Source organism: Penicillium daleae (genome assembly GCF_028827525.1).
Source record: "Penicillium daleae strain IBT 16125 chromosome Unknown utg000002l_segment0_segment0, whole genome shotgun sequence".
Lineage (NCBI taxonomy): Eukaryota > Fungi > Ascomycota > Eurotiomycetes > Eurotiales > Aspergillaceae > Penicillium > Penicillium daleae.
The window spans coordinates 5,620,299-5,644,215 of record NW_026623150.1 but is presented as its reverse complement, the minus strand read 5'-3'; the positions used below and the strand labels follow the sequence as shown (position 1 = coordinate 5,644,215).

Below are 23,917 nucleotides of genomic sequence, written 5' to 3'. Positions count from 1 at the left end.
TGTCACACCCACGCGGCACTGACAGTCACGATTGTTAACGGCGCAAAGGGGGCTACTCTGTAGATAGTATTATTCAAGGCATCGAGTCACGAGCTGGTAAGGCTGATCGGATCTGAGAGCTCTCCATATGTCTGTTTATTCCCAACTAGATTTGGCTTGTCCCCCCATCCATGGGTCCTGGTCAGCCTCTGAATGGTTGAACCACAAATGAGATTTGGACTGTCGGGGATCCAATGACGTAGATTTCAGCCAGCAAAGAGCCTTTCTCCAGGCCTGCATCGATGTACTTGTACTTGTATATACTGAAATCAAGTATTCTCAACCAATGTTCGCCCCTCATATGAGATATCAAGGAATATACGGGCCAGTCATCACAGGGGCATACGCTCGTTCTAAGAAGCTCTAGTTGTTTTTTTCGATAATCTCAAGGTAGATGTGATACAAAGACTTTACTACGGTTTTCTTCTCGTTCACCTGTAGCCCTCTTCCTGTTGCATTCCCGCCGCGCAAATTCCTCCAACGATCGTACGTGACCATTTTCCTATGATTCACGACTAGATTCGTGTCATTGGTATGACAAGACTGATTCAAGTTCTCTAGATGAATCCCCCGAGCAGCTCTCTCGGAGAGGCCCTCATCATGCCAGTGCGCTGCCTGCCAAACTGGGTATCTTTGCCAGTAGCAAAAGGAATCACCTGCGTAGTGACAACGACATCCCCAAGGCGAACGATGTGTGTCTCGTTGATCCCAGTTTAGAAACAGGATGATTGTAATGCATCGAAGTATGCATGGTAGTTTTGAACTATGTGCTAGGTACAGTTGAAGTCTTGGCAATTGAAACAGATTAATCGGTATATGTATAAATCTCTCGCTAGAAACTCTACCAATGCCATGATTCAACAAAGAAAGACAATCGTGCCTGGTTCGTCACTGAAAGGCCAGTCGCATTTGCCCTCTCTCAGGTTTGCCTCGACTACCACGACCACCTTTGCCCCGAGTACCCGATCCTCGAGAAGAACTTGAACTCGCCGCTGGACGAGATTGTTGCTGCGCATCCCTCGCCTCTTGACGCTCCTGGAGTTCTAGGTCTTTGGCAAAGTGCCAATCATCGTGCTCTTCTCTTTCATGCTCGGGTATGGGTCGGGAACAGCGGTCACAGGTATATTGTGGCATTGTATTGCCATCAGCCTCTAATTCAGAGGCTTCCACAGGAAGACCGGTATCATCCTGATCTTCCTTGGGCTGAGGATTTTCCTGATCAGTCACGGGATTATCACCGGAGAGCGGCTGGGCAAAAAACCGTTTGATGCCACTATCATCGATCCTGCGTTTCTTTTCTGGCGGCAGTGGTTCATTTGGAGACACATCCGCATCTCGAGGCCGGGACCCCTGGTGCAACGACTTTGCCTGGTCACCTCGAAGCAAGAAGCCTTCAATTGCCTTGTTCTTGCTTACACCGTCCTCGAAACTACTAACGCTCAGGGACAGGTTGGAACACGGCCAGGGCTGTCCATCTGTCATGACTTGCCGCATTAACGTCTTCGCCAACTCGAACAGGAGATTCTCATCGATGGTATTTGCTGCTGGAATAGGGATCTGGCGGGAGCGGGTCTGTGCGGTCCGGTGGTGCAGAGTAATCACTCTCGGACGACGTCTGTTCTCAAGCACGCCGTCCTCAACGAGACGACCGTAGATATCTGCTGCAAAGATGCGCAGCCATTTCTCGGCTTGCTCTAGTGAATTGATACTAGGCCGGAATGATTTGGCTGAGAGCATCGACTTGATTTGCGTTCGAGGGTTAACCTCGGATCGGTCGTCACCACGGATGATCCCATACAGCCAGGACGCGGTGTGATCATCCAGTTTTGCACGGAATTGCTCAAGAGTCACATTGAGCAAGTCGCTCACTTTCTCCGTCCCAAAGAAGGTTGTGATCTGATCTCCGAGCTTACCGCCCAACATACGGATCTGGGTGAATTTGTAGCCCCCCAGAAAATGCTGGACGGCACGATTCCGTACCACGGTTTGCTTATCGGGCTTGTTGCAGGCACTGCCCAGCTTCGCAAGCATTTTGTTTCGAGCAAGACCGGCTGAACAGGTGTAGCTAAGATTGTCCCAGACTGCACGACGTACAGCTCGAACAATCTCCGCACCAATGAGCATGACAATGTCGTCCCAGTCGGGGTCATCTTCCTCCCGTTCGTGTAGGTCGAGGTCTATCAGGCAATCTTCTGGATGCCATTGTACCGCGGTAGTGGGCGGAGGAGGAAGCTCCGCATCACGGTCGCCATCCTGCGAACCTGGCCGTAGTTCCGGATATCTCTGGAGCAAGACGATGTAGACAAGTGGCGACAAGTCAATAAAGACTTCATCGATACTCGCCTTTTCCAGTGCCGCAGAGAGTCCATGTGTGAAGCGATGGATTTCACCATCGGATTCATTCGTGGACCACCGCTCCAATGCCTCCTTCATCGTTTTAAGAATCTTCCTCGACTCCGCCCGATACGGGTCCAGAGACACTTTATCGGTCTTGATGTTCTTGAACGAGTCGTCCCGATACGCCCACCGACCACCCTCCCCTTCTCGAAACGTCGCTACATGCTGTAGAATAATATTGGGACAAGCTTTGCGAGCTTCAGCCGCCGTCATCATCCGTGAAATCCCAAACGGCCGCGCGGCATAATTGATCGCGATCAGGGATTCCCATTGACGTACTGCGAGCGGTGTATCGCGGGGCGTCCCCAGACGCACCATTTCACATTGTGCGTAAAATGCATCGAGATCGATGTGCGCAATTGCGCGGAGCGGGGTGGCCGTTGAGCCCTGGCGTAGTAGGTGGAGTTGGCGATGGGTATAGCGGGAGCGTTTCACGGCATCGTTGGGCGACGCGTTGGGCGGGTCTTCAGACGACATGCTCGGGGCTGCAGCATTGCGACGCAGGGATTGTTGAATCGCGGAACAGCTGTGTGTCCACGGTGAGAGCTATCTCAACACGAGTTTGGGCATTGAGAAGCATCGGGCGTGGCTTGGAGGAGCTCCCAAAAAGGGTTAGTGTCATCACGTGTATTTAGAGCCTCAGATTCTAGGTGTCCATGATTCCACGGTGAGGCGATGGGAGGAGCCGCGTCGGATCCAATCATCAGGAGAGTTACGAGGCTGACTGTTTGGGACACCTTTCGGGAAGTATACCCAGGGGTATCTACAGTATCACGGACTTGGTTCTTAGGGCTACATCTCATCGTGATATCTGCACAGCTTGATGCCCAGTTCACATTAAGATCATGGCTGGCATGTATTTATATGGACCTGCCATTCTCTCCCCATGAGGACGAAGGCCACATTCCTTTTTCCCACATGGTCCAAAGTCAAATTGTTCGTCCGGTTGCCTTCATTTTTCCCTTTCGAACGACCACCTTCATCGACATGCAGAGAATGCTTGGGGCGCACCGAACCTGTTCGAGACCACACCACCTTGGTCAAGGCATATAAAAATTTTCATTCTGAAGCTATGACGATGGGCTCTGCGATTCAAAGTCAGCATGCTGACATAGCCGATCGCAGAGTGGCGCCGTCCGTCGGGAGGGTGCGATGCCCAAAACACGCATTCGTGCCCAACGCCCAACCCGCGCCAACGCCTCCTGGTGGCAACGTCTTCTGGCCGCAGCTCGAGCTGGACGGAGATTGGCCAGCAGATATCTTGCAGTGTGAGTGGGGGGAGGATCATCCACCCGTTCCCAAGCCCCTGCTCAGGGATGATTCGTCCAGCCTGCGGCCTCGCACACGAGCCTGTCCATGCTGAAGAGATCCAGCACAACCTGGTCTGCAGATTCGAAACGGGGGGTCCTGAGATGGTGATGGTCTGATATTTAGTATTGACCGCTCTGTTCTCTGGTTCTCTGGTTTCCTTGTGGGATCCACTCAAGGTCCCAGTGGAGATCGACGTGCCATTCAGCCCAAGGGCACAGACTGAGTAGCAATCCAAGCTGTGATGGGGGATCGGCCTGACCCTGGTTCTCTTTGTAATTTGCATCCATGGTAGTGCTATGAGCTGTAGAGCGTATCGTATCCGATGGAGTCAGAAGGAATTTTTTGATTCAAGGCTCTGGTGCCTGACCAAAGGGGGAGAGAGGTCCGAGGTGGAAACTGCATCGACTCAGGCGGCTACCAGCAGTCGAGCATCAGGAGCGACAGAAACACCACAGGGCCGACAGGGTCGCACAGGGCTGTCTAAGCCAGATTCGACCATGCATGCCTCCTTTGGACTGATTGCCTGGCGGATATTGGCTAGAGCAAAGCTGCTGGATGAGGTGGTCGGGGGTGGGGAGTCGTGGCACCAGCCCAAGGGCCCAAAACGAAGCAGACGGCCCAACCGCGCCAGACCAGAAGACTCGGCCTGTTTAGTGTTGGCCCTTTTCTGCCCACTTTAGTTCGCCCCTCTTCCCCCCCCCGTCTCTTCTTAGTTCCTTCTCTCCTTCTTCCCTCCTCTACTCTTCAACTGTCGCATCTCATCCCATCTCATCCGACCCTCCTCCCCCTCCCCTCCTCCTCCTCTCTCCCTTCCTCCTGGTCTCTGAGAAAATAGGAATTAAAGTGGACTTGACAGTGTGCCCGCACTGAATATCAATCCCAGAGGATCTCCAACCCCCCTCCTCTACTCTCCGGTCCCGTCTCCTCCCGAAGCCGTCTCCTCTACCACCTCTCCTCTCTTGATCACCTCAGCCTCGCAAGACTTGATTCAGTCGCTTGGCTCATAGTGAACTTCCACGGATTCTTTTCGATTTTGCCCAGGATATAATCTCTTTTGCCAGATTAACCAGAAACCCAAGGATCTCCAGGATTGTACCGGACGTGTTTTTTTGCCTTATCCAGTGGACACCATTTACTCTCCCGACCAGGACTATCAGGACTGCTCCCAGGACTTTGATACTCTACTGGCCATTATTCTCGGACCCCCCAGACTCATCAGGAACCCACAACCCCCTTATTCATCTGAAGTGGTGAAGGATTTCGATCTTGGATTCTGTTTTCTTGCCGGTCGCCTCATAGAACACCCTGTACTTTGCAATATAAGCCACGGTCAAAACACACAGCACCATCCGTCGTTGCCTTTTGTCATCTTTCCAAAGGACTCTTTTTTCAGCACTGCCCGGATTCTTTTCATTTTTCTTCTTCTCTTGGCCCGTCGGAACTATAAACCCACCATCTGAGGAACCTTTCATCTGGACATTATCCTCAGGATCCCATAATGACTGGCCGTCAAAATGAATACTTCATTCCGGGCGATGGAATCAGCCGCGAAGTGATCCAAGCAGATATCTGCCGCTACCTTGGAAACGATGCGCTCGTGAGACCTGGCAACCATAGTGTCCGTCTCCCACCCTTTTTTTCTATTTTTGGCTTCTTGTGTTGATTGTATACTGTAATCCCGAGCGTGGTAACTGACTCATCCCACAGGGCCGCCAAGGATTCTTCATCCGTGCTTATCGGAATCTCACATCGGTAAGTAGAGACTATTCGACATCAGAACCATATGGATTCGCTGGAGAGAGAGAATTGAGAACAAACCATCTGACCAGAGGACCGGATTTCTATAGGAGATGATTGCTGATCTGAAAGCTGACTCCGCCCGTTGGGAAGCGGATGTCTCGCGTCGGGCTGACCTAGGCTATCCGAGAGGTAGTTACATTCAAGATGTGAACCCATCTCATACCCCTAACACTGTCTCAGCAAACTATGCTACCTCGGCCATCCACGAGGTTCGCCAACAACAGGGGCCTTCCCCTGCCGCATACAGTGCTGCTCCCGCACAGCCTTACATGGACCCTTACTCCCAAAGTCCGTACAGCGGATCCCAAAGTGCTCCTTACCCCAACCCTTCCTACACATCCACACATTCCCCCTACGGACAAGGCCAAGCTCCGTACCCTCCACCCCAGGTCACCTACTCTGGCTCCCAGCAACCGGTCGTGACCACGGCGGACATCCACCCGTCTTCTTACACCTACTCGGCAACTGGCCCAACCTATGGTGGTTTCGAAGGCGGTCCCCGCAATGCTCCCAGATACCCGGGACCCGGTTATGAGGCCGATTCGGACTATTCTCCCGTGACCTCGGGGATAGCATATCCTGCTTCAACTTCTGCCGCGGATTCCCGGATGACAGGTTCAATGGAACCCAGATATACCCCGGAGTACGAGCGCAGTAGGCCACAGCCAACCCGGGAGAGGGATCCGCATCGTGGACGGCGGTAAAGCCCCCCCCCCGAATCAAGAAAGATGGCAAGTCTTGCGCATGCATGATATGATGACCTTTCTTTTCTTGCATTCTCCCAACAAAATCCTCTCCGTGGTGCTCCATTTTCCATTGTGGCTCCCTCTCGATGAAATTCCTCCTTATCTCCCAATTGGACCAAGCCCAAGATGTATCCTGGGACAATAATGATGTCGGCGAAATAAAACAACCCCTGAAAAATATCTTCCTGGACAATTCCCCTCCGCTTTTCCACCTACGTCGGCCATGTCATTGTCGTGTCTCTTTCTCCAGCCCAGTGAAATGCCGTTTTCCCCCTTCCACAAATCCAGGGAACCACCAGATTGGGCCACAGGTCATCCATGAAGTCCATGATCCAAGGGCTCCATTGGGAGTATCATCCCATAATCCGTCGGACATAAACTCGATTTCTGCCCACTCACGGACCGGATCTGCATCTCCCTTTGTTGGAAAACATATCGGGTCTCGGCCTTTCGCGGGCATTTTCATCGAAGCCTCGGGAACTTTTCTCTTTTAATTACCTTGCACTATCGTGCAACTGGCTGGTTAGGAGTAGGAGCATTGTGCGTTGAATTGGGGTTTCAACAACGAAAACGGCGGTCTATTTTGGATTTGGGCTTCTTCTTCTCCCAGCTCTAATGATATTTCCAGATACACGCCGTCTTCGGAGGTTCCATGTTTCTTTTTTGCCTTGGGATTTGCCTTATATGTGAAACGGTGTACAGGATTATGTGTGTTTAGCATTTGTTTTTTGAGTCCTTTGATTTCTCTCTCCTGTCTCTTCTTCTTTTCTCCTTTCTCCTTTCTCAATCCTCTCCTCTTCTTTTTCTGATCTGGATTACCCCCGGTCGAGGCACTGGGGTTGTTTATCTCATGTTTGCTTTTTCATTTCTTTTTTTTCGTCTTCCGCTGGCTTGTTGGGCGAGACTGCTTTGATAAAGCGATGCTGATGAACTACATGTAGATATGAGCATATATGGCGTTATTCCGTCTTGTGGTTGACGCTTTTGGCTTTTTTGGATGATCGGTTTCTATCATCTTAATGGAACCACGCCTTGGAGTATTCCTTTTGCTCTGTCCATGTCTTTGGGGAATCTAGTGTAGATTGGCTTTATCCTGATCCAAACCATAATATACTTGAGTCAACCGCGTGCAAGGCCAGATTTTAGCTCTGACTGTATTCTTCAAGTCCTATTTGAACAAACGTTATCGTTCTGCCTGTCTATTTTCTGAAGGCTGCCAATGATAGTCCCATAGCCTGACTTGTTAGACAGTTGTTACATTCTTAATCATGAAGTATCCCAAAATTTGCGCACAATCTATGTCTTCCCCATGAACCCGTCTCTCCGAGCATCAGACCTCGTCCAGGAACTTGGGCATGACACATCTTCAATGCCTTTGCCCATCACGCCGTTCAAGTTGAAAATAATGTGCCAAGAGGATGTCTACATCCCGGACTGTACATTACCCTACGAAAACGCAAATTGAACACAGGAAAGCGACTCGGCATTGGCTATACGGCCACTCTCTCAAAATAGTAAATACACTGCAGTGCGACTCGACACCCGACCATGCCAAGTCTGCACGCAAACAAAGATTGGTATCAAATCGCCTCTTCACAGAGAGAAACGACCAGCATGGAATCGCTCCTCGTCAATGGCAGAGGATTGGCAAACCCCCCCTGCCGAAGATTTCCCCATTGTGCAGGCGGCATCGCTAAAGTTTCCATTTTCTCCCCACGTCGGTTGAATCGTTCATTCCTCCCAAGGCAGATAATCCGAGAACGGCCCTCTATATTATCATGTGGCTCGTTTGTCGCTCAGTTCGGTTGCTTTTCGCTTAGTCCTCATAGCCCTTGGGGGTCACGCGCGGACCCTTCGGGACTGTTCGTGATGGATTGTGGTTAGTCTCCAGAAGCCAATTGGTGATCCAGCAATTCAATTCATCTCTCACAGATGAGAAAATGGGGGGGGTTCATGCTTACTGGGATATGACATGGGGATAGGCTCGGGGTCAACGTCACCAAGAGCCCGGCGGAGCGGGGGTAGAGTGACGAGGGCGACGGGTCCCATAGAGCCGATCAGCAGGGAGTACAGGATCGCAGGCTTCTCGTGAGAGGCCCAGCGGATGTACCGCAGGGGAGTCGACCAGAATTGAGGGGTGGACATAGTGATAGACCGGGTCGGAGGTCGACGGCGGTTCGGGAGGAGTTTTTCGAGTTGGGATGCGGTTTAAGAAGCCCAAAGGCAACAGACGACACGATTCTTGAAGAGTCGAGTTGATAACAATGAGAACCACCTGGTTATTTGTTGGTGGTCGAGGGTGAGCGGCGGGGGAGGTTCAAAATCGGGAGGCCGTGGGGAAGAAGTGAAGTTCGACGTTTCGGAGATGCGATGGACCCAGCGAGTCTTGGCACCGTTCCCATTAACACGTCGCCCTTTCGGGTGATCTATACACCTCCCGCCTACGTCCCCTCTTCAACCACCTTCTCTTTTCCTTTTTTTCTTTGCCCTCTCCAATTTTTTATAGCTGGGCATCCGATCCGCTGTGCGGAATCTTTCCAAAATGCGGTGGTGCCTTGCCTTGCTTCTCAGCTGTCTCTTGGCTGCCGTAAATGCTCTGAGCAGCTCCGGCAGCCGCCTGTTGGTTGTCCTCGACGAGTCTACAGAGAAGAGCGCCTACTCGACGTTGTGGTCGGATCTGGAAGGTAAACATATCTTTGTTTAATCCATCTAAAACTATCTGACCGGTCAATTAGGTCGCGGATACGATGTGTCTTTCGAATCACCCAAGAGCGACAAGCTGTCCCTCTTCCAGCATGGCGAAAGAGCTTACGACCACCTCCTGATCCTTCCTCCCAAGTCCAAGGGTGAGCACCCAGCTGTTTGAGCGGTATAGGTAGCAATTGACTAACCGATACAGGACTCGGCCCCAACTTGACCCCGAAGAGCATCCTGGAATTCCTGAACAAGGATGGCAACATCCTCCTCGCCCTCTCCGGCAAGGCCTCCACCTCCAGCGCCGTCAGCTCCCTCCTCCTCGAAATTGATATCCACCTCTCGAACGACCGCTCATCCGTCGTTGTTGACCACTTCAACTACGACACTGTCTCAGCCGCCGAGAAGCACGATGTCCTCCTCCTCCAGCGACCTGGACCGCTGCGCCCCGATGTCAAGGCCTTCTTCGACGGCGAGGGAATCCTTGCCCTGCCCCGTGTAGCTCCCCAGACCCTCGGCAGTGACAGTGCTCTCGTTGCACCTATCCTGCGCGCCCCGGCTACCGCCTACGCCTACAACCCCAAGGAGGAGATGCCCTCAGCTGAGGATATTGAGGGGACGGGTTCCCAGTTGAACGTGGTTTCCGCCATGCAAGCTCGTAACTCCGCCCGCTTCACTGTTCTCGGCTCCGTCGAGGCGCTGGAGGACCAGTGGTTCTCGGCTTCGGTTAAGGCTCCCGGCGGCAAGAAGACTCCTACTGTCAACCGCGAGTTCGCCAAGCAATTGACTGCTTGGACGTTCAAGGAGACCGGCGTCCTCAAGGTTGGGAAGATTGAGCATCACTTGGCCACCGAGGGCGAGGTCGCCACCGAGGATCTGAACCCTAAGATCTACCGCATCAAGAACGAGACCGTACGTAATTCTGATTCTCAATCTCATGCATGTTCGATAACTAATTGCTCTGTCTGAAAATAGGTCTTCAGCATTGAGGTCTCCGAGTACGCCTACGACAAGTGGGTTCCCTTCGAGGTCCCCGGCGAGGACGAGTTGCAGCTAGAGTTCACCATGCTGTCTCCCTTCCACCGCCTGGCTCTCGAGCCCACCGGCCGCACGGAGACGAGCACCGTGTATAGGGCTCAGTTCGTCACGCCAGACCAGCACGGCATCTTCTCCTTCCGCGTCAACTACAAGCGGCCTTTCCTGACCAACATCGAGGAGAAGCACGAGGTGACCGTGCGCCACTTTGCGCACGATGAGTACCCGCGCAGCTGGGCTATCACCGGTGGTTGGGTGTGGATCGCCGGTCTGTGGTCGGTGATTGCGGGTTTCCTGGCTTTTGTTCTTGTCTGGCTTTACTCGGCCCCTGTTGCTGATAAGGTTAAGAAGACGCAGTAGATCTGTATTACAATTGTACTGTCAATGATGAAGTGGATTTATTTGTTCTTTGTCTGATCTGTTTGCTGTGTACGTACCCAAAAGGGTTGTATAGACTCGATGCACCCTCAATGGGCCAGCTAACTTTGATGCGTCCTAGGCGCTTTTTTACTGTAATTTGGATCTCTTTGCATAAATGTTCGGCACGCAAGTATGTACCTATCGTCTTATATCAGATTGGAGATTGCGCCATAATGTAAAAAACAGAACTCCAGACCATGCCAGCATGTATCGAATCATCCTCTCCTGGTAGAATACAACGCAATGGAGGTGCCTGCTCTCCACGATTGCAAGCCATGCATATCTTCTTCTTCTTCCGAGTGTCCTCGGGAGCACCCTTTATGCGTCTCACAGACCACGAGTCTTCTCCGGGTCCATTTGCACCTCGTCACCACTGAGTTCCTTGACGGATGTGTAGGCTGGCCGTCCAGCGTACAGCTGCCCTGACGAGCTCGACTTCTTCTCGTCCATTTCCTTTGATACCGAGATAGGGTGGTTTCCACGGAATCGCTTGCGCATATCGATCATGCCACGCCTATTTCCATCAGGAGATTCTCAGTCAGCAATTATCATATTCGCTAGTTTTCTAGCCATCTCCTCCCACGGCCTGGTGTCACGGAAACGATCCACTCACTTGCACTCGCTGAACCCTTTGCGCAGCTGCTGACACTTCATAGGCAACTCCTCGGCAAGTGGCGACGCTAGACATTCACGTGGCGTATGCCGCTGGACCATAATACAGTCCGACTCCTGCAGGCATTGAGCCAGCGCTTCTCCTGTTCGATCGCGGCACGCGGTTAGCTCATATGATCCAATGGCCATGGGCACAGCGTGGGTGGTACAGGGCTCCCTTTCGCCTCGTAACACCGAGAGCAGTTTGACTTACTGATATCCTGACACGAACTGGGCATGGCGATCTCGCAAATGCAAAATGTCCAGATGGCCAGCGCAAATGCAATCGGCAGACTGACTTTCCGGCAAATTCGGGCGATCATTCGAGGCGCCGCTGATTGGCCGGAGGCCGCAATCTCCCCGGATGAGGTAAGCACTACTTTCACATGAACATGACGTCGCGGGCGCAAGTTCACGGCTTGTGATTCTCCTCCTGCTCTGCGTCTGCTCTAGATAAGAACATTTGTGCCAGACAGACCTGAAGCGACCATATGCATAGCCTCTGGGCGTGTCGGTTCTCATCATGGCGCGTGTTCCCCTGATTGGGAGACTCTTTTGGTATGTCCCGCTCTCGAACGTACCCGGTAAACTCAACACTTCGTGGTGAACTAAACGTGAGCTACAGGTTCGAATACCTAGCGCTTTTCGCGTCCTTGATACTTGTTCTACTCGAATCCATTATTCATGTAATTACTTTTTGCCTTCGTGAGTGGATATCCTCGCAATGCTTGTACGAGGGCACACTACTGACCTGCCTCCAGCGACGCCGATTATCAGTTTCTGCTACGAACAGTCAAAGTCGATCTTCAACAAATTCATCTCCACGGAGCCGCGCGAAAAACGAACAAAGGAGGAAATCCTTGCGGCCTCGATTGCAGAGGCCTCGGATTTTACTGAGATGTGCTCCCTTTTCGGATATGAAGCTGAGGAGCATATTGTCCAAACAGGCGATGGTTATCTTCTCGGACTACACCGATTGGCCTATCGGAAGGGCGAGGAGAGCATACGGGTCAATCAAGGTGCTGGTGGGCTCAGCAAGAAAGTCGTCTACCTCCATCACGGTCTTCTCATGTGCAGCGAGGTGTGGGTTGCCTTGACCGATGAGCAGCGGTGTCTGCCATTCCAGTTGGTCGAGAAGGGCTATGATGTGTGGCTTGGGAACAACCGCGGGAACAAATATGCAAAGAAATGTATACGGTTCTCACCTGGATCAAACGAGTTCTGGGACTTTTCGATTGATCAGTTCGCCTTCCACGATATTCCTGACAGCATCGAGTATATCCTCGGAGTCACCTGCCAGCCGTCGTTGTCTTATATCGGGTTCTCGCAAGGCACAGCACAAGCTTTTGCTACGCTAGCAATTCATCCCCTGCTGAACCAAAAGGTCGATGTTTTCGTGGCGCTGGCACCTGCGATGGCTCCCTCCGGGCTACGAAACCGCATCGTGGACTCTCTCATGAAGGCATCGCCCGACTTCTTATTCCTACTGTTCGGCCGACGCAGTATATTATCATCAACAACAATGTGGCAAACAATCCTATACCCACCGATCTACGTCCGCATCATCGACATGGCACTTTCAGCCCTCTTCAACTGGAAGTGCCGCAACATCACCCGGACTCAGAAACTTGCCGCCTACCTCCACCTATTCTCCTTCACCAGCACAAAGTCTGTCGTACATTGGTTCCAAATCATCCGCAACAAGAACTTCCAATTCTTCGACGATGAAACTCACGCCCCATTCAGCGTCGTCGCAAGTGAGCGCTTCTACAAACCTGTCAAATATCCGACCCGCAATATCAAGACTCCAATCGTGCTCTTGTACGGCGGCAGTGACAGTCTCGTCGATATCAACGTCATGCTCCAGGGTTTGCCGCGTGGTACAGTCGCCAAGGCAATCCCTACGTATGAGCACCTTGACTTCCTGTGGGCTTCGGATGTGGATCGCCAGGTATTTGGTCATGTTTTCGATGCCCTCGAGACGTATGGCCGAAATGCAGTTGACCCTACCGAACCTGCACTGCTTGATGCCCGTCAGGATGGTAGGATTCTCGTTGACGGACGTTCTTCCAATACTTCGGCTCCACGCATCCGTTTCAAGGAGACGATGTCTGCTGGTGCTTCGTGAACTTAACCTATATAGATTGATCTTGATTACTGTGTTCCTTCCGTTAGGTTGAATTGTGTGTTACTTTGCGCATACCCTATTCTGTACACTATATTGATTCGTTATTTGAACTAGAACAATCCCATGCATGGATCTGCAGATACAGTGGTGTTCCATAAGTTTGCAGCACCCGAAAAGGTTCAAACCCATCTCATCAGCTATACTTTGAAAGACAAGTTGAAACACAGATGCCGGGAATATCTAGAAAGAGTGTTCAAAAGACATTCAGAAAGATCGGTTAAAAACATAAAATCGAGGCATTTTTTGACGGCCTCTTTTCTTGGTCCCTGGTTTCTGACTTTTGAACTGCCACTGTATCAGTGCCTTACTGCCCACCCAAACCGCTTCCCGGTTTGGGTGCGCCCGCAATCCTGACCTTTCCGCAATCCTGACCTTTTTCCTACCAGTAGTCTTCTACTAGCCAATTCAACCACGAAAGATGCCTAAATCTACTACTTTTGATGAATCTCGCATAGCCGAGGCCTGCCAAATGGTTTTATCTCAAAGAAAGCCGAATATCACTAAGATTGCGCGCGAATTTGGCATAGATCGCAAGACGTTGACCAGACGCGTCGAAATGGCAAAATCGCCCATTACACCTACCAAATCGCTTAAAAATATCCTGGAGCCACATCAGGAGAAAGCCTTGGTCAGCTGGATAGTTCAAATGCACGGCTGGAACCTACCACCTACCGCAGCGGTAGTAGGTGCATGGGCAAATCGCGTACTGGCGCGATCGGGCCAGCCGGATAGGCAGGTTGGTAAAAACTGGGCGTATAGCTTTATAAAGCGTCTACCAAAAGACCTTGGCCTAGGCCCTGTGAAGCAAAAGACTAAGGAACTAAGGCGAATCCAAGCGGAGGATGCAGGCCTTCTTCAACACTGGTACGACTAGCTAGAAATAGTCCTCCATGACGTTCCTGCTCGGCTAGTATACAACTTCGATGAATGCGGGTTTCAACCTGGTCAAGGGCGAGCACGAAACGTTATTGGGGCTAAATCATCTTGCCCTGATCTCGCTGAGACTAAGAGAGGCGAAAATATCACTGCACTAGAGTGTATTGCTGCGGACGGCTGGCAGATGGACCTGCTCTTTATATTCAAGGGAACTGGCCGAAATCTTATGGAGGCCTGGTTCTACGGTAGCGAAAACCTCTCACCAGACACGATGACGGCTATATCTCCTAATGGCTGGATTTCTGATAAATTAGCCCTAGCCTGGCTAGGTTATTTTATTCAATTGACTGCTCATCGTGTGAATCGGGGTGAAAAGCGCGTTCTTATATTCGACGGCCATGGCGCGCATCTTACACTCGAATTTCTTCAACTCTGCGAGGATAATGCGATTATCCCCTTTGTATTTATACCGCATTCAACGCATATTTGCCAGCCACTTGATGGAAAGCCCTTCTTGAATTATAAGCAGCAATTTCGGTTGATAAATAATGAGCTGGCTTTCTGGGGTGGCCAGCCGTATGGGAAATTAGATTTCCTCGCGATTATCGGGCCAATTCGCAAGAAGGCGTTTACACAGCGAATTATCCGCGAATCCTTCAGAGATCGTGGAATCTATCCAGTTGATGGTAGTAAGGTTGTTGATGATCTTGCTAAGGAATTAGTGATTCCTGATCTATACGCACCAGATCTTCGCTTATAGGGCTCGCATACACTATCACCACCACCACCCAATCTCTCGTCTTCTAGTGTTGAAAATAGCCCTCCGAAATCTATCGAAGCACTATGTAAGAATCAGGCGAAGGTTACTAAACACCTCGAGGATCTATCAGATAAGATGCAGCGAAATCTATCGAGGTTGATGGCGCACCAGCGGGAGATGGCGGAGGAGCTTTCGATGACGCGGGATACAATTCAGCGTATAAGGGTCGCGCAGGCCCCAGTACGTCGAAAATACACCAAGCGGCAGGTTAAACCACTTAGCCAGACTGGTATATTAACTACACGCGATGCGAATCGATCGATTAAGACCAGGAAGGAGGAGGAATTGGCCAAGGAGGAAAGGAAGCTAGCTAAGCAGTTCAAGAAAATATATGGCTACGAACCCACACAGCGATCGGAGGAATCTATTCAGCGGGCAATTGCTAATGAGGAAGCGGCTAGGCAGGCAGGAGAGGTTTTTTTTGTTGATAATTAGCTAGTTGGTTGGTAAATTTGACGATTTCTCTACAAAAAGGTCAGGATTGCGGAAAGGTCAGGATTGCGGGCGCACCCAAAGCGGGAAGCGCTTTGGGTGGGCAGAAAGGCACGGATACGTATCATTTCGACTCGTTTCTATATGAATACAAGCGGCCTGCGAAGGACTCTTGTCGAGTGAAACAACAACATTATCAAAGTAGAGAAAGTAATTAGTCATTCATTTGTCATGGTGCCCTTTTACCTTCAAGTTGAGATATAAATGATAAAGGCCTAGATGGAACCACAAAATTCTGGGACTCTGTGGGCTCAACCAAATCCATAGATTGGCAGGAGGATGGACAGAAGTCGGCTGGAAACCTGTTGAGATTCGAACCATACGAAAACGGGGCTATGCATTGTGGGCCTACAATTAAACTCTACTCGTGGTTCTGTAGCCAAAAATTGATGGTATTCTTTTCAATCTGACATCAAGTAGCTTTGGTAAAACATTTCCGCGCATGGCAGCGCTGACAGCTAATCAGATGTGACTTCTGTCCACCAAATTCACGATGTTTCATATTTCAGGGTCCATTTTACAAGTACGAACCCCAATGATCTTTTTGTGTTTCTCATTTCGCGTAACGGAACTCTCTGATAGAATTAGTATCACACGACTCAACTCGATGCCACGCGAAAAGGCACTTCTTCGAGAGAGATGACTCCTACAATGACATCTCAATCGCCGGTGAGACTGTGATATTCTGTGACGCATCCCGCTCTAGACTTTTGATCATCCTATGAAGATAAATTGGATTCAATCCATCAACATTATCAGACAGATATACCTTTCAAGACGTGTCAGCTACCATCTTCTCCTAGATATTTCATGACAATTTCAAAGCGAAACAATCCATCCACGCATATTGCTCCACCAATATTGCGGCTTTGCGATAGTGTCGCTCTCTGGTCCAAAATTAGCCGATCTTGAATCCACAAAACCCATAATCCAAAAAATAAACATTCGCCATCCTCAATAAACACGCCGGGTTGTCGCTCTGAAGAAGGCCACGAAGCCGTTTTGCAAATTCTTCTTTGTCTTTCGCCGAGGGCTCCATGTCTCGATAAGTGCAACAGCAAGCGCACTCCTCAGTGCAGTGCCCAATGCCTTTCTTGCGCCCCGAATCCAAATGACGCTGGCGACAACATCCACATTTTCGACTGCAGCAACCTCCGCGAACCACACAGTCTGCAACAAGCTCCTTTCGCATGTACCACGCAGCGTTGTGTCTTAGCGAATCGTAGTTTTGTTTCAAAGGCCGCTCGGGGATCATCGTCTCATGTTCATAGAGCTCCAATTCTTGTTTCCAGCAGTTTTCCTGAAGACACTTCAGCTCTTCCTCCAGGTCGGTAACCTGGGTCTCTTTTTTCCGATAATTTCAAATTTTTCGAGAGCTTTTATCTCCCCCTTGATCTTTTCCACACGTTGGTCAGTGGCTCGTAGATTATACTCGGCACAGATAACTTCAACAAATACATCGCGATGGTATTTGTGATTGCGTCCTAGTTGAATTCGAAACCAGTCTTCTTTGGGTTTATTTCTCCTATTATGATTAAATTGAGGTGGGCATGCGTAGTCGGCTACTGGGCTGAATTCCTGACGAAATATTCCGAATATGTCAAGAGTTGCAAATATCGAATACATGTCGGCACGTCCACGGAGGCCCCTTCGCTCGATGTGTGATTAGGAAGAATGTGTTATTAGGAAGATGATTCAACAAGATCTTGAGGTTGATAAGAATTAAGGTTATAAAGGAAGACACCAGGTAACAATAATATTAGACTATGACTGACCAATTACGCTTAGACATGCTACTCACATTCTCAGTCACACATAACCAGATAAAAAAGTACCGACACCTTATTCTCCATCGGAAACACAATTTTAATTCATAAATGCACCCCCAGAAACATGGAATGTCTGACCAGTCAACCACTGCGAGTCCCGACTAGCAATCAAAGCCGCCACGCCCGCAACATCCTCCGGAAGCCCTACACGACCCAAAGGCGACCACTTGGAAAGCAAATCCTCAATCTGCTTCGGAGTCATGTTCTCTCCGCCGGGAATATACTTTGGCGCATTATGGTCGTACATGTCACTCTTGACTCCGCCCGCCGCAATAACATTCACGGTGATATTGCGTGGGCCAAAGTCCACTGCTAGACACTTGGCCATGCCGAGAATCGCTGCTTTGGACGAGGCGTAAACTGCGTGTCCGGGGACGCCCTGCAAACGAGTCAGAAACAGATGTCAGATGTCCCTTCATCTATATAGAGGGGATACGGATGCACAGTTTCTCACCTTAACCGCCGAAATAGAAGACGTCAACATGACCCGCCCAAAGTCCTCCATATACTTATACGCCTCCTGAGCAACAAAATACTGACCCTTGACATTAACCGCGTAAATGCGATCAATATCATCCCCAGTGACTTCTCCCAGCGCCCCGAAATGTTCAATCCCCGAGTTACTCACGACGATATCCAGACGGCCGAATTCGCGCTTGACAGCTGCGAACATAGCGCTTACTTCCGCCTGGTTGGAGACATCGGCTTTCACTGTGATAACACGGACTCCGAGGGCGCGGACTTCGTTTGCGATGGAGTCAGCTGCGGTGGATGAGAAGACGTAATTGATGGCTACGTCTGCTCCACGCTGGGCGAACTTGAGTGCTATTGCTGCGCCGATTCCGCGGCTGGCGCCCGTCACTGGAGAGTGGAGGCGAACTGGATTAGCTAGTTGACTCTAGTTGCCTAAAGCAGAAGGGGTCATCTATACCAAGTGCGACTTTGCCGGCTAGTTCTTTGTTCTCGGACATTTGGACAGGTTGAGTGGATTGTTGTCCATCAAGGAGGGGTAATGCGTAGTGCAGAGGAGCCGTCGTAAATATACAGTTTACGAGGGTCCTCCGCTGTCGGTGCAGGTAGAACTATCGGTGAGAAGGAGCTGCAGAACTCAATAGCCTACCATCTCCAGCCATTTTTCTGCTGCATAACTACCGCGCAAGGGCGCAAATGGGTGGCCTAACGAGCTTCGAGGACCTACAGTAATCCGATTGGCGTTGCCTAGCTATCTAGTCTGTCAGCCTACTGTCTTCTTAAGATAAATCAAGGCCAACTACACTACGGATCTGTAGAACCCAAGCTTTGACATAACTTTAAAACGGTTTGTTTACTCACGAATGGAATGATGACTAGAAAAAGACCTAAGCTATGAAGGAGAAAGATCTTGAAAGACAAAAAGTACAATCATATCTGGTTGGTCTGTCTTTCTGGCTTTAGGATTCAAGATTTTTAACTACCAGTGTACTACACCTTCGCCTCTTTGTTTACCTTGCAGCTTACGATCTCCTCACTATCTAGATGGACCAAGTACGATCAGCGCCACTACTCAACCCCAATCACCTTCGATAATACAAATTACAAACAAAATCCTGCATATGCCGATTCATTCAATTCGAATCCAATCCATAACTTCAAAACGTACATACTGAGAACATAAACCGGGGATTCCTTTCTGCCACTTCTAGTAGGAATCACCCAAAAACAGCCAGAAACGGCGAAAAGAGGGCCCGTGACAAAATAGTAAATCGCTCATCAGAGAATAGAGAAAAGAGAAGCAAAACAAACACAGGCACAGTGCCCATTCCCGGACACCCGTTACCCCCGACCTAACCAACCCCCTGGGTAAAGAAACACACACAAGTCACTATGAAACGCCCTTCCCCGGGTGACCACTTCGTAGAACGGCAGGGGAAGAAAACAAATTTTTCTGGTTACATGGAGCAGAATTACAGAAGCACGGGCATGTGAGGAGGGCCAAAAATGTATCAATAAATCAAGAGGGAGGAGAATGCAAGGCGAGTTCTTCAGTCTTCATCAGCGTCTGCACCGTTCACTGTGCTTGTGGCGGCGCTGGTGGCACTTTCAGCGGCGTTAGGATTATTGAATGTAAGCTTCAATCTGGGCTGTCCAGGGGTGCCGGCAGTCTGGGGAGTTGCGGTGCCAGAGGGAGCACCTGTTGACAGGCCATCGCCAACAACGGAGTCGGAAACGTCGAAGTTGGCGAATTGGGGATGATCCGCGGTCAGCTTCTTCAATTCGCTCACGCATTTAGCCTATTCGTATGTTAGTCAGAGACTGCATTGAAAATAAATAGCGATATTGCAAACACATACCTCAATGTCATTGGCATCCTGGAAGAGCAAGCTTCCATCCTCGTTGAATGTCCGAGCATTCTGGCAAAGTAGGTGAATGTCGTCCCGGAACTCCTTCAAGCCCTGGTAGTCGTCACGCTTAATTTTCCTCTCGATCATCTCCACCGCAATAGGATTATGGATGATTTTATAATAGTCGGGATACTGGGAGCGAGGAGGAGGCTTCATGAACGGTTCAATGATCGAACGCAGAACCGTGCCACCCTCCTCGCCGTCAGACTCATCCAGCTCCACCTCTTCGGTCATGTCTTTCAATGACTGCATCACACTGTTGACAATACTGTTCAAGATGGACCGGTCGGAGCTACTCAGAGTATCCGGAATCTTGGGTTGACGACCCCTCTTGCGCTTGGGCTGTGGCGTCTCCTCTGCGACTTCTTCGGCCTTGCGTTTGGAGGGAGCAGGACCACGGCGACGTTTCCGTGGAGGTGTCTCATCGTTTTCGACGGGTTCGGGTTCGGGCGAGGACTCAACCACACCTTGCGCCTTGAGCTTCCTCTTCTCCTTTCTGATCTTGCGATCTTCTCGTTCTTGCAAGTACTGCTCGACCACATCATCAATTGACGCGCCAGTTTCCTCGCATTCGGCCACGAGCTTGGTCCACTCCTCGAGCGGGATGTCATCATCATATCGCTTGACCTTGCGTTCACGAGCACCACGACCGTAAACCTCGGTCACAGGCTCCTCGGCAATCGGAGCGTCTTCTTGAACGTAGATATCGGGCAACTCCTCATCACACATCAAACGAGGGTAACGACGGCCAGGACCATATTCATCATTCTTCTCACGCTCTCTGTCCATCTGCTGGAAGAGCACAAGCTCCTCTTCCGAACGAGCCATGATCTCGTTCAGGTCATCATCCTCCATCTCCTCCTGGTCACCAAGCTGCTCCGTATCTTCCGTAGACTCCAAAAGGTTGCGGAGGAATTTGTCACGCTCTTCGTTGGTGGACTTGTTATCGAACTTTCCGGCCTGAATGACCTTACCGTCCATGTCAAGCTTGAACTGGGCACGTTCCAAAATCTTCTCCTCGACCGAGTTGGAACTGATCAGCCGCAAAATGCGGACCTCATTCTTCTGTCCAATACGATGGGCACGATCCTGGGCTTGCAAATCCTGGTGAGGATTCCAATCCGAATCGTAAATGATGACAGTATCGGCAGTCTGCAAGTTCAGACCCAGACCACCAGCACGGGTTGAAAGCAAGAAACAGAAATAATCAGAACCGGGTTCATTGAAGATCTTGAGAAGGTCCGAACGATCGTCCGACTTGGTAGAACCGTCCAGACGGAGATACTTGAGGCCTCGCATGCGAAGGAAATCTTCCATGATGTTCATGATCTGAGTCATCTGGAAGAACATCAAGACACGATGGCCAGTGGCACGGAACTTGGGCAAGACTCGGTCAAGCAGCTCGAACTTTCCGGCCGTTCGCCAAAGAAGGTCGTTGGTCATGCGGCTGGGGTTCATTTGATCCTCAACGGGCTCGAAAACGAACGGATGATTGCAAAGCTTACGCAGCTGCATGAGCATGTTGCTGAGACCACGCACATTGGTCTTACCACCCTTGCCGTCACTAACGGCCATCTTATTGTGGGTGACCAATTGCTTGTAGAGGCGGGTCTGCAGGGCAGAGAAGCGGCACTTGACGACGCGCTCTTGCTTGTCGGGAAGATCCTTCTCGACATCCTTCTTCAGACGACGGAGCAAGAATGGACGGAGAACCTTATGCAGACGACGGATAACGAGCAGCTGCTCTTCTTCGGTTAGGTCCATGCGATCTTGACCACCAGTGTTGGCGAACGGCGTGTTAAACCATTCATCAAACGACTTGACGGACTTGAAGATGTTCGGCAGGACGAAGTTGAGAAGCGCCCACAATTCGGGCAAGTTGTTCTGCAGCGGGGTACCAGTCAGAATCAAGCGGTACCGAGTGTGGTAGTATGTCGACAAGGTGCTGCTCAGCTTGGAGCTGGCGTTCTTCATACGATGACCCTCATCGACAATCATGTGTGCCCACTTGATCTTGGAGAGAATGGGACGATCCTTGATAATATACTCGTAAGTGGTCAGGAGAACCTGGAAGTTGCCCCAGCGAATTTGCTGTTGCTGCTGCTTGCGAGCATTGGGCGGACCCTTGTAGACCACCTTCGTGACGGATGGTGCCCACTTCTCAAACTCCAAGTTCCAGTTGGTCAGCGTACTGAGAGGCACAATGACCAGGAAGGGTCCGTTATTCCTCTTCTTCTCAATGATGTGAGTGATCAGACTGATGGTCTGAATGGTCTTTCCAAGACCCATTTCATCTGCAAGAATACCGTTCAGGTTGTTGTTGTAGAGCGAGATCATCCACTGCAGACCCTTCAACTGGTACTCTTTGAGGGTACCACCAACAAGGATTGACGGCTGCTCCGTGACCGTCTCTTGGATACGATGAGCCACAGCATAGTAGTCGACCTTCTTCTTTCCAGAGGTGCCATCATCATCTTCGTCGCTGTCGGCGATCTCTTCATCCTCGTCCTCGAAGTCTTCATGATCGCCGTAGCGCTCAGCTTGATTGCGCTGTTGCTGTCTGACGGAGTTGGCAAGCTCTTTCAAGAACTTATCGGTCTGTCCAAGCAAGTGGGAAATACGCGAATCCTTGGCTTGTCCCAAGAGTTTCAGGTAGGTCTCCTCGTCGTTGGCCTTCAGAGCTTGCAGACGTTGCTTGGCGGTACGCTCAACACGCTTCTGCTCCTCGCGCTCCATGTGCTGGTGATGCTGGATCATCATACGGCCAAGCTTGGTGACACGACCGCGGTTTGCATGGGAAGCAGAGAAAAGTTCAGCGCCGTGAGTGAGGATGGCCTGAAGCTGATCGTACTGCTTCTTCTTCTCCCGCGTCTCGCGAGCATCACGTTGCTGCTTCTCGAGCTTCTCGGTGATTCGTGCCTCGCGTAGCGAGGGGCGCTTCATACGACGATGAACGGCACGATTCGTCTGATTCGTCTCGCTAGCGTCGAATCCGGTGCGGCGAACCTTCTCACGCAGCGCCTGCTGCTTGGCCCGCAGACCCAACGACTTGAGCTCAATGAGAGCCTTCAGCTTCAAGGAATCGTCGCCTGTGGGTGCGTCACTTTTGCTGGTATCCCAGACACCAATGTTGGCCGAAAGCTGCTCGAGCTCCTTCATGCGAGCTGACATGCGGTTGTAAACAAGGGCTTCGCGGTTCTCTCGGAGCTGGCGCCAGTCAATACCGCTGCATTCGAAAGCAGGGATGCGGGGGCGATTGATGCGGTGCTTGTGGCCCTCGAAGTTGATGAGCTTGTGGAGGGCAGTCTCGTCAAGCTGATATCTGCTGTAGGAGTCCTTGCCGGGAATAACTCCGTCGACTTCGGTAGTCGGCCCAGTAGCATTCTTGTCAGACCCATCCACGACCTTCTCTGCTGCTGAAATTTTGTCCGCAATGGTGGGTGTCTGTGGTTTCTTCGCCGGGAAAAGTTGCTGGTGGAGAGCCGGTGCGATACGCTGGTTTTTGGAGAGCGTCTTGAAAGCCATTATTTGGTTTCGAAGTGTAGCCAGCTGCTCTGGTGAGAAGCTTCCACTACCGACTGTTGCACCCTTCCGGTTCGCGTTCGACTGGGGGGTACCAGTTTGTGTGTCGTGGGTGGCTCCAGACATCGACGAGGTCGAAGCATTCCGGGCTTTGAAAAGAAAATAACTGTCAGTACAGATGCATTCGAGATATGTTAAATCATAAAAAGGCTTACCGTGTACTCCATTGGTGGCGGCATCAGGGCCGGCACCATTCTGGTTAACATTCACCGGGTGGGCAACCTGCTGCTGGGCTTGTTGAGCCTGCTGCTGGCGCTGCTTCTGTTTCATCAATTGCTGGCGCTGAATAGTCGCAAGAAGCTGGTGGGCCTTGATATATTCAGGGTCATTAGGGTTGACACCTTGCTCCTGCATCTGCTTGAATTTCTGTGGCGAGGTCAGACGAGACGGTCAATTATAAGCAATCAAATCGCGACAGTAAAGCAAACGAGTTGACAAATAATTAGGGTTTCGCAAAGATTATCGACTACTAACCTGCAGAACCTCCTGGACATGCTGCTGGGTCAAGTTCGCAGGCAAGGCATAATTGCCAGGCGCCATAGTAGGCGCCGACTGCAAAGAAGCCATGATGGTGCGCGTATTTCCTCAATTCAGAGATTGCCCAAGGGCGCGATGGGCAATCAATGCGACGAAGAACGAAGCGGAAGTGGACTGAA

General features: G+C 50.8%; 9 protein-coding genes across 9 annotated transcripts; 3 read left to right on the top strand and 6 right to left on the bottom strand.

Moving 5' to 3' along the window:
• Positions 1–927: 927 nt before the first annotated feature.
• Positions 928–2,913, bottom strand: N7458_002923 (DNA-directed DNA polymerase eta; the record flags this gene model as incomplete). The annotated part of the gene is made up of 1 exon (XM_056906306.1): positions 928–2,913. The coding sequence occupies one exon, from the start codon at positions 2,911–2,913 to the stop codon at positions 928–930; it is 1,986 nt and encodes a 661-aa protein (XP_056770413.1).
• A 2,332-nt stretch (positions 2,914–5,245) lies between these two features.
• Positions 5,246–6,251, top strand: N7458_002922 (putative transcription factor RfeG; the record flags this gene model as incomplete). The annotated part of the gene is made up of 3 exons (XM_056906305.1): positions 5,246–5,365; positions 5,455–5,499; positions 5,595–6,251. 3 exons carry the CDS (start codon positions 5,246–5,248, stop codon positions 6,249–6,251), a joined length of 822 nt encoding a protein of 273 aa, XP_056770412.1.
• A 1,858-nt stretch (positions 6,252–8,109) lies between these two features.
• On the bottom strand, positions 8,110–8,438 carry N7458_002921 (NADH:ubiquinone oxidoreductase subunit NDUFA3; the record flags this gene model as incomplete). The annotated part of the gene is made up of 2 exons (XM_056906304.1): positions 8,110–8,153; positions 8,255–8,438. The coding sequence occupies 2 exons, from the start codon at positions 8,436–8,438 to the stop codon at positions 8,110–8,112; spliced, it is 228 nt and encodes a 75-aa protein (XP_056770411.1).
• Positions 8,439–8,835: 397 nt separating this feature from the next.
• On the top strand, positions 8,836–10,382 carry N7458_002920 (dolichyl-diphosphooligosaccharide-protein glycotransferase; the record flags this gene model as incomplete). Its single annotated transcript, XM_056906303.1, has 4 exons — positions 8,836–8,977; positions 9,029–9,139; positions 9,193–9,899; positions 9,963–10,382. 4 exons carry the CDS (start codon positions 8,836–8,838, stop codon positions 10,380–10,382), a joined length of 1,380 nt encoding a protein of 459 aa, XP_056770410.1.
• A 387-nt stretch (positions 10,383–10,769) lies between these two features.
• N7458_002919 (PET191 family protein) lies at positions 10,770–11,332 on the bottom strand (the record flags this gene model as incomplete). Its single annotated transcript, XM_056906302.1, has 3 exons — positions 10,770–10,956; positions 11,056–11,197; positions 11,308–11,332. 3 exons carry the CDS (start codon positions 11,330–11,332, stop codon positions 10,770–10,772), a joined length of 354 nt encoding a protein of 117 aa, XP_056770409.1.
• Positions 11,333–11,616: 284 nt separating this feature from the next.
• On the top strand, positions 11,617–13,221 carry N7458_002918 (sterol esterase; the record flags this gene model as incomplete). Its single annotated transcript, XM_056906301.1, has 3 exons — positions 11,617–11,651; positions 11,719–11,798; positions 11,855–13,221. The coding sequence occupies 3 exons, from the start codon at positions 11,617–11,619 to the stop codon at positions 13,219–13,221; spliced, it is 1,482 nt and encodes a 493-aa protein (XP_056770408.1).
• Positions 13,222–16,367: 3,146 nt separating this feature from the next.
• On the bottom strand, positions 16,368–16,929 carry N7458_002917 (uncharacterized protein; the record flags this gene model as incomplete). The annotated part of the gene is made up of 2 exons (XM_056906300.1): positions 16,368–16,805; positions 16,876–16,929. The coding sequence occupies 2 exons, from the start codon at positions 16,927–16,929 to the stop codon at positions 16,368–16,370; spliced, it is 492 nt and encodes a 163-aa protein (XP_056770407.1).
• A 406-nt stretch (positions 16,930–17,335) lies between these two features.
• Positions 17,336–18,269, bottom strand: N7458_002916 (uncharacterized protein; the record flags this gene model as incomplete). Its single annotated transcript, XM_056906299.1, has 3 exons — positions 17,336–17,677; positions 17,753–18,159; positions 18,230–18,269. The coding sequence occupies 3 exons, from the start codon at positions 18,267–18,269 to the stop codon at positions 17,336–17,338; spliced, it is 789 nt and encodes a 262-aa protein (XP_056770406.1).
• A 1,050-nt stretch (positions 18,270–19,319) lies between these two features.
• Positions 19,320–23,828, bottom strand: N7458_002915 (putative RSC complex subunit (Sth1); the record flags this gene model as incomplete). Its single annotated transcript, XM_056906298.1, has 4 exons — positions 19,320–19,568; positions 19,629–23,350; positions 23,417–23,627; positions 23,736–23,828. 4 exons carry the CDS (start codon positions 23,826–23,828, stop codon positions 19,320–19,322), a joined length of 4,275 nt encoding a protein of 1,424 aa, XP_056770405.1.
• Between the last annotated feature and the right edge of the window lie 89 nt (positions 23,829–23,917).